Here is a 20,318-nt window from a genome sequence, read left to right as displayed (position 1 = left end):
TTCGCATGTGTGTGTCTGAGTTTTTCTTTCTACGAGGTGCATTGCGTATTATACATGTAGGTTTAGTGCATTGGCTTAAAGGTACTCTAAGTTATGTGACGTGTTTTTTAGCCTACAAAAGTTTTTGTCACATACAGCAAACGTCTCCTCATTATCCGCTAGCTGCCTGTCCCCTGAACACACTGTAAAAAAACGCGGTCTCTGAAGACAGCTCAGGCTCCACAACCAGCTCCTTCTCGTCAGTTATTGGCTGGAACACTGTTTGGTATGGTTCGGGGGGCAGGTTGGCGTGGTTTGTTTTTGTTGCCGTTTGTGGAGCCTGAGCTGTCTTCAGAGACCGTGTTTTTTTTTTTTTTTTACAGTGTGTTCAGGGGACAGGCAGCTAGCGGATAGTGAGATGTTTGCTGTAGAGGTCGACCGATAGTGGATTTTACCGATACCGATAGCTAGGTTGGGCCGTATTTGCCGATAACCAATTAATTGACCGACAGTATTTAGAATTGATACTGGATAAAACGGTTGACAAAATACATAAATTTTTTTCAAAAAAAGTCCAGACACTTTTACCAATAATCAAAATAATAATGTCATATTTATTGATATTACACCCACAGCAATGCTACACAAGCATGTGTTGTCTAAAACAGTTCTCCTACATATTTGGAGTCATCAAGTGCAAAAATAAACATAATGAGCATTATAATTCATATAAAGGACAAACTATTTACATTTCTTCAAAAAAGGCCCAAATGTATGCCAAATCTCGCCATTCTTCTCTGTAGAACGGTTTAGAAGTAGCCTGACGTGGTCCTACTCAGATTCTAGTCAGAATGGGAGTCTGAAACCTTCTACAGAGAAGAATGGCGTCACGGTTTTGAGATTTGGCATACATTTGGGCCTTTTTTAAAGAACTGTAAATAGTTTATCCTTTATATGAATTATAATGCTCATTCACTGGATAGACCTACAACCAATCAGAGCAACGCAACTGTCAACAGAACTCAACATTGTGTATCGTCTCCATAGCAACCACTCTTTGCACAATGCATTCGTTCTAACTTCCGACTTTTAGACTTTTTGAAGCTGGATATATCATTTGTTGCGTGTAAATATAAATGTGGATAACGTTAGTGATAGTGACATGTTTGCTACAGTCACGTTTCTAGAGATGAATTGGCGAAAACACGTTTTATTTCAATGAGCCATGGCTTTGTTCTAACGCCGCTGGGCGCTCCCTCTCTTCACTCACTCTCTATCTCACTCCACCATATAACGCTACCGTGCTTTCGGGCAGTTGTTGATGCTCCTCCGCTGACAATTTTAAAATGAATGCGCTGTCGATTCTACACATCTCAATTCTCCAGAGGCAGCCACTAGACGGATCGTGGATGATTTGGGTCGGACTTGCGTTTTATTTTTGTCAGTGTTTAACCGCTTGAGGTAAGTTAGCCTACTACTAATGTTTAGCGTCATCTCAGCCTCGAAAGCAAACAAATACTGTTGTGCTGTTCTTTCTCTACTAATGCAGCATCTATTCAACAAATTAATAACTTTATAATGATATGACAAAATGTACTGTCAATGCTTTAAACGCGCGTCTGATGTCAGCCTTCTCCGCACAGCATGTGCTCTCCGTGCAGCGCGCAGTAACACGTGTCGAAAATAAACAACACAAGGCATCAGTGATGGTTTTTATTTCGCCTCTAGAGGCCGCTATTGTAATGCATGATGCCAGCAGACGCTTCTCAGCCGCTCCAGCAACGGACGCAACCAGGAAAAACTATCGGTATGGATTTTTGCCGATAACGATAGTTCCACCAATCAACTATCGGTGCCGATTAATCGGCAAAACCGATGAATCGGTCGACCTCTAGTTTGCTGTGACAAAAAATGTTGTAGCCTAAAAAACTCGTCCCATCACTTAGAGCACCTTTTAAGCCGAGCAGATAAAGATGTGTATTTATTGTGTAAACGTGTGCACTAGAGCTTCAGTTCAGCATTTTGTTGACATATGTCACAAATGCTAAAGGCAAACCTCAAATATATGCTAAATAAAGGCTAAATGTGTGGTGGTACTTTGCTGTGTGCTGCTGCTTTTCCTATTAGTATGAGTACCTATCTAGTGTTCCTCTACAGCTGCTGCTGATTCTTCTTGTAGCACTTTTACCACTATCATCTGGTTTTACTGGGGCCCTTTAATTCACATTAGTCTTTAAGCTGTTTCACAGCTTTTATTGATTTATTTATTTTTACTGCAGGAGCTCTTAAAATGTGCATTTTACTTATCATGAAAATAACAAAGTTTAAATTAGGGCTGAAGGATTTGGGAAAAAAAATCTTAATTGCAATTTTTCTGCCAGGTATTGTGAAAAGTTTAGCTAAACTTCAATGTGTAACAGAAAACCTCAACGTCATGGAGCATTATAACATGAAAACACCATCAAAACTGCTCTTTATTCATATGCAAGGATGAGAACATAGATATGAATGGCCAGCAATAAATGTTTTTCTTTTAATAAGCATGGAACATTGAACGGTCAAACACAGATCATTTTTCACAAAAGTTATAATAATAAAAAATAAATTCCAATAAAAAAATGAGTACTTTACTGTAAACTGACATTTCATCATCCACATCCACATATTGCATCTTCTACCGTCATGTTAAGTAATAAATAAATGAAACCTCCACTGAAAATAGGACATTTCTGTAAACAACCTGTGATATGTAACATTATTCCAGCATTTATCTTATGAAAAAACAGTAAATATAATAATAAGAGGAATACAAATTTTTAAAACCAAATTTTACACCAAACATTCAACTAAATAGTGTCATTATTTATTAATCGCGGTCTTCACCATTAGCTAATCACATTCTTTCAAATCTCGATTTCAATTTGACAACGATTAATCGTTCAGCCCTAGTTTAAATATAGTACTTTCCTTAACAAAACTGTAGAAATGAGTAACCTCCATGTAAGAGTCATTGTCTAAAACTAATCCTGGTGTGAATCCTCCCGCCTCTCTTCCCAGGCGGTGTACATGATGCCCACAGAGGGAGACGACTCGTCCAAGAGCGTTCCGCTAGCACTGCAGAGGGTTTTCTACGAGCTGCAACACAGCGACAAGCCCGTCGGCACCAAGAAACTCACCAAGTCCTTTGGGTAGTGTAGACTTTCTTTATAGACAGCTCACCTTTCCTTTTTCTTAAGGTGACACAGACGGAGGCTAGAATGAGAAGTAAAACCATTTTGTGTGTTTTTTTGGGCTCAGTGCTGTACTTGTAACATGTTCTATGTATTTTCCTTTTGACATTGGGACGCTCAAAACTTTTATCATATGGGATCATAGTGAGATACCTCAGGAAGATCTTTGCACTACTTTGTAGGATGTTACCTGATGTTCCATGATTTGATTTTCTGCTTTGATGTCAGCTTCCATTGCTGGGGCCAGATGACACTTTGAGACTGTGTTAAATATTATTTTTAGTTGAATTTTAAACGGTTACCGGACACACATCTTTCCTGATCTGGGAGTATTGTATCTAACTGCCTTGCTGTGTTTGCTTTTTTTCTGTGTGAAGATGGGAAACACTAGATAGCTTCATGCAACACGATGTACAGGAGCTGTGTAGAGTGGTGAGTTCTCTCATACTCTTAAAGGATGTGGGCATGTACGTGTATGCATGCTGAATAATGACTGACTTACTGTGTGTGCGTGGGTTGCAGCTCCTGGACAATGTGGAGAACAAAATGAAAGGCACTTGTGTTGAGGGAACCATCCCTAAGCTCTTCAGAGGAAAGATGGTGGTAGGTTTTCTCTCTATACCTCTTCTTCTTTTCTGACTTGTCCTCATGATTACGGCCACATTTTGCAGTTCTTATAAAATGAATTGCTCTACTCTGAGTTAAATTTAGATTTTTAAAAGACGAATTATGCTGTTTATTTGTTGAAGTTAGAGTGCATAGTGATGCGAGTGCAGCATGCATTAATGTAAATAAATACTGCTGTAGATTTTGTTGTTTGTCAGGTTGACGATGTGAAGTTGTCTTAACTGAGCTCAGGATGTAGCCGGGAACAAAGTCAGTTTAAGAATAAAAGGAAGTTAAATCGAAAAGTGACCCTCCTTAGAAATTACATTTTTGCCAATTGTATCATACAACCTGACCCATGTGTGTCTGTTCTACTCTAGTCATATATCCAGTGTAAGCATGTGGACTACCGGTCAGAGCGGATAGAGGACTACTATGACATCCAACTTAGCATAAAAGGAAAGAAGAACAGTGAGTAGCAACATCAGCACAACTTCATGGCTTGTCTCATACAATGGAACAGTGGTGTTTTCTTGATCTCATCTGTGCTTTCTGCTTAATTCCAGTCTTCGAGTCATTCAAAGATTACGTTGCAACCGAACAGTTAGATGGAGACAACAAATACGACGCAGGAGAGCATGGCCTGCAGGTGAGGATTCACAGTGACTGGATTAAAATGATTGATGTGCTTTCTTTATGTTCAATTTTATGCTTACATCAAGTTTTATTTACTTTTGCTATATCTCAATTTGTATTCGTAGCAAATTTTTGAAAGCAGGACCCTGGTGACTTTACAGGCACAATGAGAAATTCTGGTTAAAATAAGTTACTTAATGCTGCAAACGTTACGGGTTGTTGGAGAATGAGTGTCAATGGGATGTCCTGACCAGATGCCTGACAGGTTTGTTTGTACCACAGGAAGCAGAGAAGGGAGTGAAGTTCCTTACTTTCCCTCCAATCCTCCACCTGCAGCTGATGAGGTTCATGTATGACCCTCAGACCGACCAAAACATCAAGATTAATGACAGGTAAAAACAAAAACACCAGGCCTCCCTCTCACACAGCTGTTATTACGCTTACTTGTATATTACTTTCCAAACTCATACACTGCCCTGCTTGATTCAGATCTCTCCCTGTTACACAATGGGCCAGTGGCAGTGGATAGACATAATAGTTTAGAGATGGTCTTGTCCATATTGACATATTTTAATGGACTAGTCTATTTAAAAAAAAAAAATAAAAAGAAAACTGCACTCAAGCCAGTGCTCTCTTAACGGCATGACCTGACCTCCTGTACTAAGACGATGAGAAAGTGAGTCATTGAGTGTTTCCTGTAGGCCGTATCATTCTGTGTAAAGCTTTGGGGGAGCTAATGGTGTTTTAATAATCCGCCAGGATAATGTGACACGTTCAGAATACACAAATGCGCAGCCATCCAGAATAATTTTCCTCTGAAGCGTCTCATTAAGCTCTGAGTCATCCTTGTGACGCTGCCACTGGCACCTGTACCCCTGAGGGCTGTGTATATGTATACACAGACGCAGTTGAACTTGAATCATGGCAGCTTAAACTGTCTTTCTTTCTTGCATAAATATATTGTTCCTTGTCTTTTGATCATTTTCAATCCTTTTTTTATTTTTTTCCCCTACCAATTCATTCTTCATATATTTATTTCTGCCTCACCCTTCTCTTCTTTCTCCTTATTCTGTCTCATTTTCTCCTGCCTGCCATCTTCTCCAATCTCTCCCTCCATGCCTCTCTCATCCTTGTTTTCCATTTTCCCTTTCTGTCTATTCTCACACCTCACACCCTCATTCGCTCCTCTCTGCTTCTCCTTCCTCCTCTCTCCTCTGTAGGTTTGAGTTTCCGGATCAGTTACCCCTGGATGAGTTCCTTCAGAAGCAAGACTCCAAGGACCCAGCCAACTACATCCTGCATGCCGTGCTTGTGCACAGCGGGGACAACCACGGCGGGCACTATGTCGTCTATCTCAACCCAAAGGGAGACGGCAAAGTCAGTGTCAAGGAACCAATAGTGAGGACAATTTCTTTCTCTTTTTTTTATACACCTTACACCAAAAATTCTGTGGGCAGGGTTGGGGTTTCTGCACTATTATTACTGCCAGCTTTTTATTACTTTGGATAAACTAACCCGCAGGTGCTCAACTTGTTAAGATATGAGATATACTTTGTCATCATGATGAGTACACTTAATTTGATTAGTGGACTTCTACACTGGTTTGCTATAGAGCTGCTATTAAACACAAAAAAGTCACTTAAAGTAATCATGCTTATATTATAAGAATCTTTTACCACATTAAAAAAGGGGAAAAAGACTGTGTAGTGTTATTATGGAGACCTTAGAGGTAACAGCTAAAATGATAGATGAGTAGAAACAATTGTCAACGTTAAAGAATAATGTTGAGCTAAAGCTATATATAATCTACTTATTTACATGAAATTGTATCCATTAAACATTGTCATTTCTCTGCCTTCGGCCTTTAAAACATAGATAGAAACATAGATACCAGAGCCAGAGCTACCATAGTAGCTGCCAGTTCTTTATTGACAAATTAATCCAAAAATATCCAAAGGTGTTAAAAACCAGGTGAAGCGTTTGCTGAGCTACCCACTCAGATTCAGAGTTGACAATTAATGGTCAGATAAGCAACTTGACAGAAGGGCTTCTTACTGCTTAATGTCAAATGTCAGCTTTGAATTAGCTACATAGAAGGAGACATATTGCCTGTCAGGAGTATAACCGAGTCCAGCTTTCCTTGTATTGTATTTTTTTGTTTCTTTCTTCACAAGCAATGTTAAATAATGGTGGTGGTGGAAGATGATCTAAAACCTACTCACCCACCCAAAACCGTGCATGGGCCTCTGTAGATGGAGCGCACGCTACGAGCATGCACCGAGACAATTTATTCTAAACATATCGATCGTTGCAGTATTCTCCGAAACACCGGGGGGGGCGTACAAACAAAATAATCTGAGAGTAAGCAGGAAGTACTACAGAAGAAGAAGTTGGCAACAGCAGTAAACACATTCAAACATTACATTGATCTACTCTAATTATTAATGTGGCTGTCGTTTATCTCCAAATTGAAATGAACACCGCGGTGACCATAAACCTGGCTTTAGCCCCTCCCAAGCACCTACCAAGCACCTGTCTCTCACACGCACAAATTGAAGTGCAGTGTACTTTTTATTTTATGATTAATAGACAAGGTCAATTGGTTGAGCACCCCTGTAGTAGTCATGGGGGGAAAGTAATGGGAAGTTTATAGATATTATAACATAAAATGGTCAGGGAAATGAGTGCTTGTTTTCAGCATGTTGTTGGTATTAGGGTTGATTGTAAATCCGAACATTAATGGTTGTCTTAAGTGCTCTCTGGTTTTCTCTTTTTCTCCCATCTTCTTCCATGGCTACTTTTTCTCTTTCCCCCTCTTATCCTCCTCTTCCTCCCTTCTCCTCCTCATCTCTCCATTTGGCCGCACCCATCCTTCTGTCACAACCACCTCCCCCTCCTCCTGTCTATTACTCTTTCTCCCTCTCCAGTGGTGTAAGTTTGATGATGACGTAGTGTCGCGGTGCACCAAGGAGGAGGCCATAGAGCACAACTATGGTGGACATGATGATGACCTCTCAGTGCGCCACTGCACCAACGCATACATGTTGGTCTACATCCGCGAGTCCAAGCTCAGTAAGTGACTTACTCCCTCTCCTTCTGCCTTTCTGGATAGTATTCAACAAAAGCTGGTGCGGTCCCATAAACGCATGTAAGATTATCCTCAGATAATCTGTCAGCTAGTCTGTCCTTAAGTACAACCCTACATACATATGTGGGGAAATGTAATTTTGGTTTCCACATTGTCATTTGGTGACTTCACAATGGCAACCTTAGTTTACTATCTTAATGCCTATAGTGAACTGTTACTGTCTGCTCAATAATTCTCACTTGCATCTCTCTTTGTATCCCAGGCGAGGTGCTCCAGCCAATGACTGACGTGGACATCCCCCAGCAGCTGGTGGAGCGTCTGCAGGAGGAGAAAAGGGTGGAGGCACAGAAGAGGAAGGAGCGCCAAGAGGCTCACCTCTACATGCAGGTCCAGGTAGGAAACCAAGACTTCTGTTGAAGTGCTCTTAGGCCGGTTCACACTGGCTGCGTGGCGTGAGCTGGTCAGCTGCGTGGCATCTGTTTTTTTTATTTCGGCTCCCATGTTAACAGGTTAAGGCTTGCACACTGCGTGCGTGACACGCACGTCACAGGGCGCGGCTCGAGCAGCGCCGAAAACTCGTGCATGCTAGAAATTGGCCTGATGCCTATTTTTCAACGCTTCCAAGCGTGTTGGAAGCATTTCCAGGCAAAATAGAATACAAAAAGAGGTTTGTCATTTTGACACAAATACATAGTAATAAATGACATTTTGATGTTTGAAAGTCTCTAGGTTTTGACATAAACGCAGATATAAATGTAATTTTAAAATAAAAAGTAAAATGGATTTTAAAATATTTCACCTGTCAATACAGAACGAAATATTCTGTAGCCTATTTTGCCGTCGGTACTGCCGACGTTTTCTTTGCTGTAATCAAATCAGTATATATTTATGAAGTATACTACTGCTTGAGGGCAGTTTGTCAATGGGAAACATACAGTACATGTGTGCAGACAAGGCTAACAGCAGCGCCGCGTCAGACATGTTTCTGGTGTGAAAAGACAGAAAACGCCACGCAACCGAAACGCCACGCTCACGTCACGCAGGCAGTGTGTGGCCTTCCTTAGGTGCTGTGATGCTTTGCAAAGTTCCCTAGTGCAAGCCGCTTAGTGCAAATAGTAAGCGCTAGGAGAATACGTTGGCCATTTTGGCTTTATTATAGTTCCACAGACTGGAAGGTACAGTAGGAACCTAGAAGCGTCCTTTACATTGATGGAAGTGCTGTACAAGTAGGTAAAGCAGTGTAGCACTAGTGGTCCCAAACGAGCAGATTGGGCCCTTGCAGGCTTTGGTCCCACATACTGTGATGTGAGGGATGTGCTGCTCGTTACATTAGTTCTGCAAAGGTGCGTAACTGCGTTAGTTAGAATTGAGATGGGACTTAATGTATCTTGTGTTGCCATGGATATGACCATACCAAGATCCTTATGTATAATCTATCTAATCAGATATTTTTCTGAAAGGATTCCATATTAGCAGTTAATAAAAGGTGATAAAACGGTGCAAAGTGTGCTGCTTTAATGGACTTTTAACATGAAAATACTTGCAAAAGTGGAAAGATATGTTTCGTAGTTGAATGGAAACTACCATTATTATGACCAGCAGATTCTAACATAGAAATCTCATGTCAAAAAATGACCGGGCCCATGATGGAACATAATGGAACCTATAAAATAAAACCCATTAATGTGACATAGTTTTATATTGGCACATAGATAGGGGGTTCTCCAAATCAACAACAAAATGGCCAACTACACCTCTCTGTAAAGCAGCCGACAGTTGTTTTCTCTTACTGAGAGTGACCTATCGGCAGCAGACAAGAACGTCTGCACTCAAGCTGAGCTGTGGCAGACACAGCGTGGGTGAGATGGTGAGAAGAGCTGTGAGTGACAATAAGGAAAGGGCCTGTTAAATGATAAGAAATGGTTATCCTGTTCAAAGATGTCAGCTGCTCTGCCTCTATATTATTTGGCCAAGTATGAAGTCATGACAAAAGGCTAATATGTTTATTTTCACTGGACATACAATAGGAAGACGCACTGTTTCACATTGTTTAAACTGATCACAGTGGCTCAATTCTAGACAAGAATGCACTCTAGTAGTTTTGTGTATGACAATGTGTCACTAAGAAAAATATCTGCAAAGTCTATTATATGCCCTTAGTTACTGACTGCTAACTGCTCTACCTGTTCTTCCTCCTCTGGACAGATTGTAACCGAGGACCAGTTCTGTGGTCATCAGGGCAATGACATGTATGATGAGGAGAAGGTGAAGTACACAGTCTTCAAGGTCCTGAAGAGCTCTACGCTGCAAGAGTTTGTCCAGACCCTCTCCCAGACCATGGTGAGAGATGAGACTGTGTCAAATACTGGATGTTGTGTCCTTGTCCTTTTCCTGTTGGTCTATAATGTGTAAGCTAGACAGCCAGTCACCAGTGTAGAGCAAAACACATGTATACACACTTGCGCTAATTGTCCCGTCCACGGATCAACAGTTGATAAGTATACTACGGTGACGTGGGGAAAATTAAAATAAATATTAGTTTGAAGTTTTACTCAAATGGTCACAGAATGCGGCTAAATGGTTGTAATCTGGAGCACTGCCATGACTGTTCCGTCCTCTCCTGTAAACTCCTTTCAAACCCTTCTCTCATTATCTGCTTGATTTGTTTTTCTCCCATCCGGTTGCTACTTTCTACCTTTCTGTTTTTTTTTCTTCCCATTCAGCTTTTTATAAGTGCAAATTAAATTAAACCCTCCTATTGATTTGCCACAGGGTTTCCCACAGGACCAGATGAGGCTGTGGCCCATGCAGGCCCGGAGCAATGGAACGAAGCGACCCGCCATGCTCGACTACGAGGCTGACTGCAACAAGTCGGTAAGTGTTTGAGTCTGGAAAACCTGTCTAACCTGGGTCTTGTTTTTGATGCTTTTTGGACACTTTTGGAAACCTTTTTGTCTGCTGTTTTACCTCCCAGTCGGATGAAATAGTAGTATAACACCTCAATCATGCTACACAGAACCAGGGTTATTAAAGTAACTCAGATCTGTTGGTGCACATAGTCACTCATTATTGGAGGCCACCCCCCTAAGTCTATATATCCTGTTTTATACCATGAGCATTAGTGCCCGTGAATGCGTACACCGCTCTGTGCATGAGAACGTGTTCCACTCTTGGATGGATTTTTTTTTTTTTTTATGGAAGTTGGTGCATGTTTGCTTTTGTAGATGATCGACTTGAGCGACAATGAGAACCCCTGGACAATATTTTTGGAGACAGTGGATCCAGAGATGGCGGCCAGTGGGGCCACATTACCCAAGTTCGACAAAGACCGTAAGTCTCAAACCCTCATCTAGCTCAGTGTCCGTTTCAGTTGCGTTTCACATGTGGCACTTCATTTTGGTAATTGTGTTTTTGATTTAGAAGTGAAAACATCTGTCAATTTCAAACTTGTGTGCAGTGCAGCATGACTTCTACATCATTCCTCCATTTAGTTATCAAAGATTTTATTTGTTTTGAACTGACTTTGCATTCAGTCTGTGGTAGAGGCATACTGCAACCTGAAATACTAGAAAAGCTGCTTCACAGGTTATGATCACTTGGCTGTTATTGTTAACATTGTTTGAAGCACTGACTAATGCAATATAATAGGAGTAGTTTTGTGTAACTTGAGTAGCCCTACAAGGTTAAGAACTCCTTTTTGTTTAGTATTTTAATTTTGACATTATTGGTGGTAATTTAAGCAATTCCTTTTGATATGGTTTCACCTTTTGTAGAAACAATATCTTTGTCTCTTCCTATTTTAGATGATGTCATGTTGTTCTTGAAGATGTATGACCCCAAAACCAGAAGCTTAAATTATTGTGGACATATCTACACACCTATATCCTGCAAAATAAGTAAGTGGTGGCAATGTCCAAGTCCTATTTTAAGCATAACACACCGTCATACGTTACAAAAAAATGCCTTGAACGTAATGTTTGTATCACATTTCTGTTGCTCTTTTCTCCCTGTAACCAGGAGACCTTCTACCAGTCATGTGTGAGAGAGCAGGGTTTCAGCAGGAAACTAGCCTTATCCTCTATGAGGTGATCTATTTATGTAGCACTCACTTTCTGGCACATTCCTCTGCCTTTTTCTCACTTGTACTCACTCTTCACCCGCTCCTTCACACTTGGAAGCTCTTCTAGCTCTTCTATCCGGCACACAACAGCTTTGTCTCACAAACTCTCCTGTTCACACTTTCATATGCAGCATCTCTCTTTTTCTCACACCTACCCATCCATAGTTGCAGGTTTACACATCCTTAGCCAGACAGTCCTGCGCATTTACCAGACCAGCTTCATTTTGACTACATTTCCTACAATTCATGCCTGGTGTGTTACAGGAAGTAAAACCCAATCTAACGGAGCGGATACAGGACTATGATGTCTCTCTGGACAAGGCCCTGGATGAGCTCATGGACGGGGACATCATTGTCTTCCAGAAGTAAGTGTATTACATTTGATGTAAGTGCAGTGTGAGCTAATTGATATCACAATGTATTTAGAACAGTTGCATGGCTGAATTGTTTTGATGCTAGCTGTGAACAATATATCAGGGTAAACATGTAGAAATTGTAATTTCCCCACTGGGAATCAATACAAATTATCATTTATTTATTTAGAATCAAAGGTGGAGTGTGGAGTTTTTGACCACTAGTAGTGCTAATTGACAGTTGGTGGAGAAGAGACAGACGAAGTGGACTTGCATGTCTCTGGCTCTTTGGTGTTTCTGATGGAATACAGAGATACGAGGCAGGGGTATGAGAGGAGAGTGTGTGCGTTTAGAGGAAGTTATCGCTTAGAAATGTTGTCATTAGAGTGAAGGATCTGTCTCAATATTATTCCATACCCTTCTCTTAAATTCTTTCCCCCAACGTGTCAAATCTGTGTCTACCGACTCTTCGCTCCCATTGTCTTTTCTGCCCTCTCCTGTCAACGATGCACATTCTTTACCTTAATGTATCCATCTTCTTACCTCCTTCCCATCATAAAGAGACGATCCAGAGAACGACAGCAGCGAGCTGCCTACTGCAAAGGACTATTTCCGAGATCTCTACCACCGAGTGGACGTCATTTTCTGTGACAAGACCATCCACAACGACCCCGGCTTCGTCGTCACACTCTCTAACCGCATGAACTATTTTCAGGTATGGGCCATTCAGGCACTTTGAATGGATGTTTGGGGCGGGGGCGGGGGGGGGGAATTAGGTGGTAATTTCAGTGTGTTTGCATCAGCTCGTGTGAAAGGAATACAACCGCTTCCCAAATAAATAAACAAAAATCAGGGTCTTTGAAAAATACATTGGTATTTTATTCTTTCTTGTTGATATTAAACCCTAACAAATAAGTGTCCAAAGAGCTGCCGTTCAAAGACATTGATACATGTCTTCATCACTAATATCCTTTTAAAATTTGAAGTAACAATTTTAGTCCAATTTTCATATGTTAAATTGGTAAAGTGAGACTCCAGATAGCTTTTTTTATTTATTTTTTTATATGAAACCTCAGCCATGAGTTGTGCCCCAAAACCCAATCAGGGAGTTGATCTTCAAAATATCTTTTTAAAATGTCCTAGTCCTTGGTGCTCTGAATGCTTTAAACCTGTTCTGGGCTTGATGCATTAAAAATGTTGTCGGTCATGTTTTTATTTATTTTTTCTTTTCCATGTAGTCTCCCTGTTGGCATTTCAGCAGCAGACACAGGTGAAATCTGACAGGCCTGTGGCGATTCCCACTTGTAATGTTTGTGTTGTTGTTTGTTTGTTTGTCAGGTGGCCAAGACAGTAGCGCAGAGGTTGAACACAGATCCCATGCTGCTGCAGTTCTTCAAGTCACAGGGGTAGGAGGCTTGTCTCATCCACACACATACGCACACACAGCTTGTTTTGTAATTGACAAATTTAAGCTGATTAAGCTTTTGCTGTGGACTAATTATTTCTATTTTAAAATCAGTGCAGTGTTGCTCTGGTTGGTTTTTGAAAATTATTCATGCTTTATGAAATGACACAATGTGGTTTCGAGGTAATTAGGAATGTGCCGGTATAACATTTTCATGATATATATATATATATATATATATATATATATATATATATATATATATATATATATATAATATATATAAATATATCATATATAAATAAATATATATTTTTTTATTTTACATTTGAACTTTCCTGTGTAAACATTTTTGCCTCTGATTTATTACCTTCAGTTGTCCATTTGCCCCCACTTCCTTTGCTTGTTGTCCTTTCACTCCTCCTCCCCTCCCTCCCTCCTCTCCCCCTCCATTCTGCCTCTGCATCTCTCTGAATTTTTTCCGTCTCCCCCTCTTGTTCACCGACCTCCCCCTCTTGTCCACTTGCCTCTTTTCTCTCCTTTTCTTTTTTTCCATCCTCTGTTTCTCTTCCCCTGTCACCCTTCTCTCCTCCCCTTGGTCGTCCTCCCCCCCTGCCTGGTGGTGTGGTGGCCAGGTACAGGGACGGTCCAGGGAATCCTCTCAGACACAACTATGAGGGAACGCTGCGGGACCTGCTGCAATTCTTCAAGCCTCGGCAGCCCAAGAAGCTCTACTATCAGCAGGTAGGAAATGACTGCCAACTCAGGGACTTCACTTTTTTTTTTTTTTTGTGTGTTTAGTATATTGTGTTTTCTTTCCCACAAGTTTTTGGAAGTATATTATGGCCCGAAATGGCTGCTTCTGTGCCAAAAAAGGTAGCTTTGATATATTAAGCAATTCCTGTAATTTGTCTTCCTTAATTTGTTGTTTTCCACTGGTTCTCATTTTGCTCATCATGGTTATTTCATTTATACCCGGTTTTAAGTTTCTCAAATATGAGCATTGGCTGCCTTTCTTGGCCTTACATTTTAATGAATTCAATATGTTTGGCCTTTGGTCCAAGATATTGTGACGGACCTCTTACTGTTTTCTGATGTTTTATAGCCCAAACAATTAATTGATTAACTGAGAAAATAATTGGCAGAATAATCGTTAATGAAAATAATATAATAGTAATATAATAGTTGCAGCCCTACTTGCAATGTTCATCAATATTGCCTCTTGTGATCTAATTAAAGCTTACTGCTTTCCTAAAAGTTAGGTGCACAAACAGTTTCATTATGTCAATGTCGAAAAAGACAAACCACCAGAAAAGATGAGCCAGGCATTCGTCTTCCACCAGTAGCCTATATTATTTTCTAAATAAAACGGTTGGTACCTCCAGTCTCTCTGGCAGTTTAAAGAACTTATTTGTAGCTTGGAGATATGTGTGAAGGGAGGTCCTTCTGCAAATGGAAAATGTTGTGTTGTGTGTGTGTGTACACAGTTGCACCGCACATTTTAATTTTTTTTGGAACCCGTGGGATCTGAATTATGGAAACGTATTTGACAACAGGGTGTTGCCAGCCACCCATTAACACTGGACTGCCTCCTGAATGCAGCACACGGCGCAGCAAAACATAGTTCTGATGGTTTCTCTCTCTTCATGCATCCGCAGTTAAAGATGAAGATAACAGACTTTGAGAACAGGAGGAGTTTTAAATCCATATGGCTCAACAGCCAGTTCAGAGAGGAGGTAACACACACACACACACACACACACACACACACACACACACACACAACACACACACACACAGGAATATGTCCCTACACATAATAAGTTAAATGTTATGTTTGGCAGACCTAAAATGTGTGTTTGTTGCAGGAGATCACCCTCTACCCTGACAAGCATGGCTGTGTGCGGGACCTTTTGGAAGAATGTAAAAAGGCAGTGGAGCTCTCTGAAAAAGGCTCTGAGAAGCTCAGGTATCCACCGTGTGCATGACAAAAATTTAGAAATAGAATTTAAGCTCATCAGCAGAGTAACGATTTATAAATGCGTCATCTTTAACAACTCTGGGATTTTTATATCTGCATCAAATTATTTTTGTAGACCAATTTGTATTCCCTGTTTTAATGTGATTTTACGCTCTGAGAAATCCCTTGTCTTTGAAAAGCTGCTGTGGAGTATTATTCGTGACTCTGCTCCTCTCTTTCTCCCTCTGCAGGCTGTTAGAGATAGTAAGCTATAAAATCATCGGGGTTCACCAGGAGGACGAGCTGCTAGAATGTTTATCTCCGGCTGCCAGCCGCACCTTCAGAATAGAGGTATGCGTTTGAGGCGTTCTGTGTGTCGGTTTTTAGTGTCTCTTCTCTTTTTATTTATTTTTTGCCCATTCCTCCACTTAACAGGCCATAAACGTGATGCAGTAATATTTTGGTTTTTTATCCGTTAAGTTTGTCTACACAAGCAGACACTATGGCAGCCGTCTTTTGCAGAGCTTTAATTCTTCAAACCAATCTGAAGCACCAAACTCTTCCGGCAGCTGCCGTTGTCAAAAAATACAACACAGACGGTGTGTCACTTGAAACTCTCCTCGACAGCCTCGTGGTGCATTCAAAGTTATTGTAAAATACCCTTTTTCTATCTAGTGGTTGTTTTTGTCTTTTACCAGCAATTTCCTGGTGAAATATGTTATTGTTCTAAGTTATTGTTATTACCTTTTTTTTAATAAATCATTTCATTTCGACTATATGGTGTTAGAAATAAATATAAATGTCACCAACTGTCGTTTGTGCCTTTTTTCTTTTCTTTTTTAAATGTATACAAATTTTTTGAAAGTATCAATTTAGGCACCGGCACCATTTTAAAAGTATCGTTTGAGCACCGGTATCAGAAAAAAACCAAACGATACCCTACCTAACAATGATGTCTGGTTGTACTGACCACACCCTGAATGCATCACTGCGGCACGGCAAAGACTTCCGGTCAACACTAACAGAATTTGTGAAATTGCTCTTTGAAGTACTATGTTAATTTTGAGCTGACCGTACACTGGTTACCATTTGACACACATTTCGTAACCAGTAATTAGAGAAGCCTGCTCTAAAGTTAGGAACTAACCTGACTAAATGTCTTCTCTGTCACTCTTCCCTCTTTCAGGAGATTCCATTGGATCAGGTGGACTTGGACAAGGACAGTGAAATGCTCATCCCTGTCGCTCACTTCCACAAGGAGGTCTTCGGCACCTTCGGGATCCCCTTCTTGCTCAAGATCAGACAGGTGTGTGTCCGTGTGTGTCCGTGTGTGTCCGTGTGTGTCCGTGTGTCCGTGTGTGTGTCCGTGTGTGTCTGTGTTTGTCCGTGTGTCCGTGCCCCAACTTCATGCTCTGTGTTTGTCTGATCTCCCCCCTCCCAACAGGGCGAGTCATTTCGGGAGGTGATGAGGAGGATCCAGACCATGCTGGACATTCAGGAGAAAGAATTTGAGAAGGTACACCTCAGTCTGTTTGCACAACCAGAGGAAATTTGCTGTATTGAGTGCATTTTAAGTGTTTCCCAGTGAATAATTGATGCACATTTTTCAATAAATGTCACTGTAACAGTTCTAGTTTTATGCATAGTATTGTGTATAGGGCGTGTTAGAGTAAATAACTGTTTTATTCAACATGAAGTGTGGCACAGCTCCATATAACCCATCAGTCTGAATATTTTTTCACAGTATTTAGTGTTCCGCAGGTAAACAGTGGTAGGCTGTCAAGTGACATGCGTGTGTGCGTTTGTTCTCAGTTCAAGTTTGCGATTGTGATGATGGGGCGGCATCAGTACATCACTGAAGACGAGTATGAGGTCAACCTGAAGGACTTTGAACCACAGCCAGGTATTTACTGCTTCTGCTGCCAGCACAACCGCTGCTGCTCTTTCTGTACAAAAGTTAGTAACCTTAGGAGTGCAACAGGCTCATCACCAAGCATGCGAATGCATCACAAAGACAGTCCTGGGAGATCAGTCGCTTAAATGAGGCCACTGCGTTGGTACAGCGCAGGGCTCCGGGGCAAACGGTTTACTTTTGTTGCACTTATTCTGCAACTTAGTGCATTGTCATGCCAAAATGCACCTATACAATTCACGCAAGAGCACATTCCTGGTAGATAGGTTTTAATCGAACCATCTTAATTGGGCTTTTTACATCAGGGTCACCAAGATGGAGGAGGGATTAATCGCTGCCTTTGTTTGTTTGAATTCTGTCTCATGCCCACACCAATGTTGCCCCGTGTCTTTTGTCCGGTTTATCACTTTACTTTGCTCGTATTTGATTGTCCACTGCAAACGTTCAGCCTAATTCAACTTGTTTGCCGGACAACCCAGCAATTTTTCTTCTGGAGCGTGCTGCGTTGGCATCAGCGGCCTCGCCGTGTCGGCATGAGCACGTCCTAAGCCAGGAAGCTTAGTTTTGTCTGTAACTGCACAAAGATGTAAGCTTTATTAGCATTAAGAGATAGAGAGAACGCGTATAAATGGGACGTGTAATGACCTCTCTGACGCATCTCCTTCCAGGTAACATGTCCCACCCGCGCCCCTGGCTAGGGTTGGATCATTTCAACAAAGCTCCAAAGAGAGGTCGCTACACCTACCTGGAGAAAGCAATCAAGATCCACAACTAAAAGCAGCCCGCCCTTCCCTTTTGTCCTCCTCATCCTCCTGCTCCGCCTTTCTCCCTACCTACTTTAACACACCATAACCACAGACTGTAACCAACCGTGCGCGTACGTGTGTGTTTGTGTGTTTGTGTGTGTGTGTGTGTGTGTGTGTGTGTGTGTGTGTGTGTGTGTGTGTGTGTGTGTGTGAGACCGTGTGGGTGGGTGGGTGTGCGTGCGTGCGTGCGTATGTGTGTGTTCATCACTTTTAACACCCTGCCTGGACACCTCTACAGCTCTACACCGGCACTATGTCTTCAGCGATTGGGATTTTGCTGCAGCTGACGGATTATCCTTCAACCACAAAATAAACTGCACCAACCACCTGCTGATTGTTGATTTTGTTTATTTAATTTTTTTTAATCGTCCCCCCTCCACGTTTGAGGCTGTTCGGTTGTTTTTCCTGGCTTCTCTACCTTGTTGACTGCCCGTAATTTTTTTTTTTTTTTTTTTTTTTTTTTTTTTTTTTTTGCTTGTCTGGAAGTGGGAGACATGAAATTGGATTTTAATATTAAATAAGCGGAGAGGTAGTAGGACACAGTATAAATATAAGTATATACACACACACACACACACACACACACACACGAACTTCTAGACTAAGTTTTTGTTTCCTTCTCCCACCTCATCATCCCACGCTTTTTTTTTCTCCCTTCAGATTCTTTTGGGGGTTGTTTTTAAATAGAATTGTTTGAAGAGGTGTCATTCTGCTGTGTGGAAAGTTTGATGAAAGGATATTTGTGAGAACTAACTGACAGAAAAAGATGGGGGGGGAAAGAGCCTGATGGTCATTTTTGCAGATGCAAAATGGCGTCCATCCTGAGGCTCGGTAGTTGCCCTGATGTGGTTCTATATATATATATTTTTTTTTTTTTTGCTCCCATCCTTTAGTGCAACAAAACAAGTATTCCCAAGTTTACACACAATTGTTTCTCACTGTTTGGTTGGAGGAAAAATTATATATATATTTTTTTTTGTCTCTTTCTGCAGATCTTGTATAATAAAATAAAAATCCACAGCATCTGTTTAAAAATAAATGGGGAAAAAAAATAAGGAGGAAATTTGTCTGTATTTCATCTTGCACGTTGGCACTTAATGTCAGAGGATTCTCAGGACTGGCAATGTACATTTTGTGGTTTTGAGATGCTCAGTGACTTTAAAGGAACACAAACACGCAAGCACATTAGCCCTTGATTCTCTTTTTTTTTTTTTTTTTTTTTTTTTTTTTTTCAGGGGGTTTTAATGTCTTTCTCAGTCATTCCTCCTCTAAACTTAAACACACACACATACACACACAAGCTTCTTCATATTCTCTATTGATGGAAACTGTCGCCTCCAGGTGGTTGGGAGCAGTAACTGCGCTGTGCTTACTAGGGCGCTGCAGACACTTCGATCCTACAGGTTTGAGGGTTGTGTAGAGACAAAACCAGCATTGTAAGAAACACTTTAAGCCCTATGAATTTATTTTTCTTTTGTTTCTTTTAAAGCACAGATGGAATGCTCCCCTAATAGCGCATAGCTGGCTCTGTAAAGACAACATTTAAAAATTGTATATTTAAAAATATGAACGTGTAAAATTTAAGAGAAACACACGCCTTTGTTGTTGGGTACAGAAGGAGCCAGGTGTTCATATTTCTTGTGTGTAGGGTTTTCTTTCTTTTTTTTTTCGTTCCTGATGTACCATTGACAAGTTTCTTCTGTTACATTTGGATTTATTTTTCTTTTCAAAACTAACTGCATTGGTTTTGTCTTGTTAAAAAGTGCAGTACAAAGATGACCTGCAGAATCACACCTTAATTTGATCTTTTCCAGTTTAAATTCCTCAGTGTAGCAGCAGTGTACGACAACTATTCCTGTATATTGCCTTTTTGCTGGAAAATGTATGTTGAATAAAATTTTCTATAAAAACAAACACAACTCTACTGCTTGTCCACACCAGTGTTTTACCGAAAACACTGTTAAAGGAATAGTCCAGACATTGATACCACTAAATCTAAGTTTACAGCCAGCAACCAGTTAGCTTTAGCCTGACAAGCCATGTTGGGCTGCTAAATAATTTTGCTGCCGCTAGGGTGGGTCTAGATTTCTATGCTAAGTTAGCTTAGCTTAGCATAAAGACTGGAAACAAGGGGAAACGACTACCCTGGCTGTGTTTTTGAGGTAACAAAATATGCCTACCAGCACCTCCTAAAGCTTACTAGGTAACACGATATATCTTGTT

The 20,318-nt window shown here is 40.8% G+C and overlaps 1 protein-coding gene across 4 annotated transcripts in view; it reads left to right on the top strand.

Moving 5' to 3' along the window:
- The window catches only part of usp7 (ubiquitin specific peptidase 7 (herpes virus-associated)), a 30,126-nt gene extending 10,117 nt beyond the window's left edge, over positions 1 to 20,009 (top strand). For 2 of the 4 annotated variants that reach the window (XM_039824313.1, XM_039824312.1), the window contains exons 7-31: positions 3,037 to 3,167; positions 3,587 to 3,641; positions 3,732 to 3,812; positions 4,196 to 4,286; positions 4,382 to 4,464; positions 4,734 to 4,843; positions 5,672 to 5,849; positions 7,379 to 7,523; positions 7,802 to 7,932; positions 9,745 to 9,879; positions 10,312 to 10,413; positions 10,764 to 10,869; positions 11,343 to 11,435; positions 11,557 to 11,624; positions 11,924 to 12,024; positions 12,574 to 12,727; positions 13,351 to 13,418; positions 14,053 to 14,161; positions 15,076 to 15,153; positions 15,286 to 15,386; positions 15,629 to 15,728; positions 16,564 to 16,683; positions 16,822 to 16,893; positions 17,190 to 17,280; positions 17,958 to 18,092. In XM_039824313.1, the coding sequence (XP_039680247.1) occupies positions 3,037 to 3,167; positions 3,587 to 3,641; positions 3,732 to 3,812; positions 4,196 to 4,286; positions 4,382 to 4,464; positions 4,734 to 4,843; positions 5,672 to 5,849; positions 7,379 to 7,523; positions 7,802 to 7,932; positions 9,745 to 9,879; positions 10,312 to 10,413; positions 10,764 to 10,869; positions 11,343 to 11,435; positions 11,557 to 11,624; positions 11,924 to 12,024; positions 12,574 to 12,727; positions 13,351 to 13,418; positions 14,053 to 14,161; positions 15,076 to 15,153; positions 15,286 to 15,386; positions 15,629 to 15,728; positions 16,564 to 16,683; positions 16,822 to 16,893; positions 17,190 to 17,280; positions 17,958 to 18,064 (2,610 nt within the window). In that variant the 3' untranslated portion in view covers positions 18,065 to 18,092. Of the gene's footprint in view, positions 1 to 3,036; positions 3,168 to 3,586; positions 3,642 to 3,731; positions 3,813 to 4,195; positions 4,287 to 4,381; positions 4,465 to 4,733; positions 4,844 to 5,671; positions 5,850 to 7,378; positions 7,524 to 7,801; positions 7,933 to 9,744; positions 9,880 to 10,311; positions 10,414 to 10,763; positions 10,870 to 11,342; positions 11,436 to 11,556; positions 11,625 to 11,923; positions 12,025 to 12,573; positions 12,728 to 13,350; positions 13,419 to 14,052; positions 14,162 to 15,075; positions 15,154 to 15,285; positions 15,387 to 15,628; positions 15,729 to 16,563; positions 16,684 to 16,821; positions 16,894 to 17,189; positions 17,281 to 17,957 lie in introns of all 4 variants that reach the window. The other 2 variants (XM_039824310.1, XM_039824311.1) reach the window with 2 other exon arrangements.
- Positions 20,010 to 20,318: the final 309 nt, after the last annotated feature.

Source organism: Perca fluviatilis, chromosome 15 (assembly GCF_010015445.1).
Source record: "Perca fluviatilis chromosome 15, GENO_Pfluv_1.0, whole genome shotgun sequence".
Taxonomy (NCBI): Eukaryota; Metazoa; Chordata; class Actinopteri; order Perciformes; family Percidae; genus Perca; species Perca fluviatilis.
Note: the sequence above shows the minus strand (reverse complement) of the source record. Positions and strands in the feature narration are given on the sequence as shown.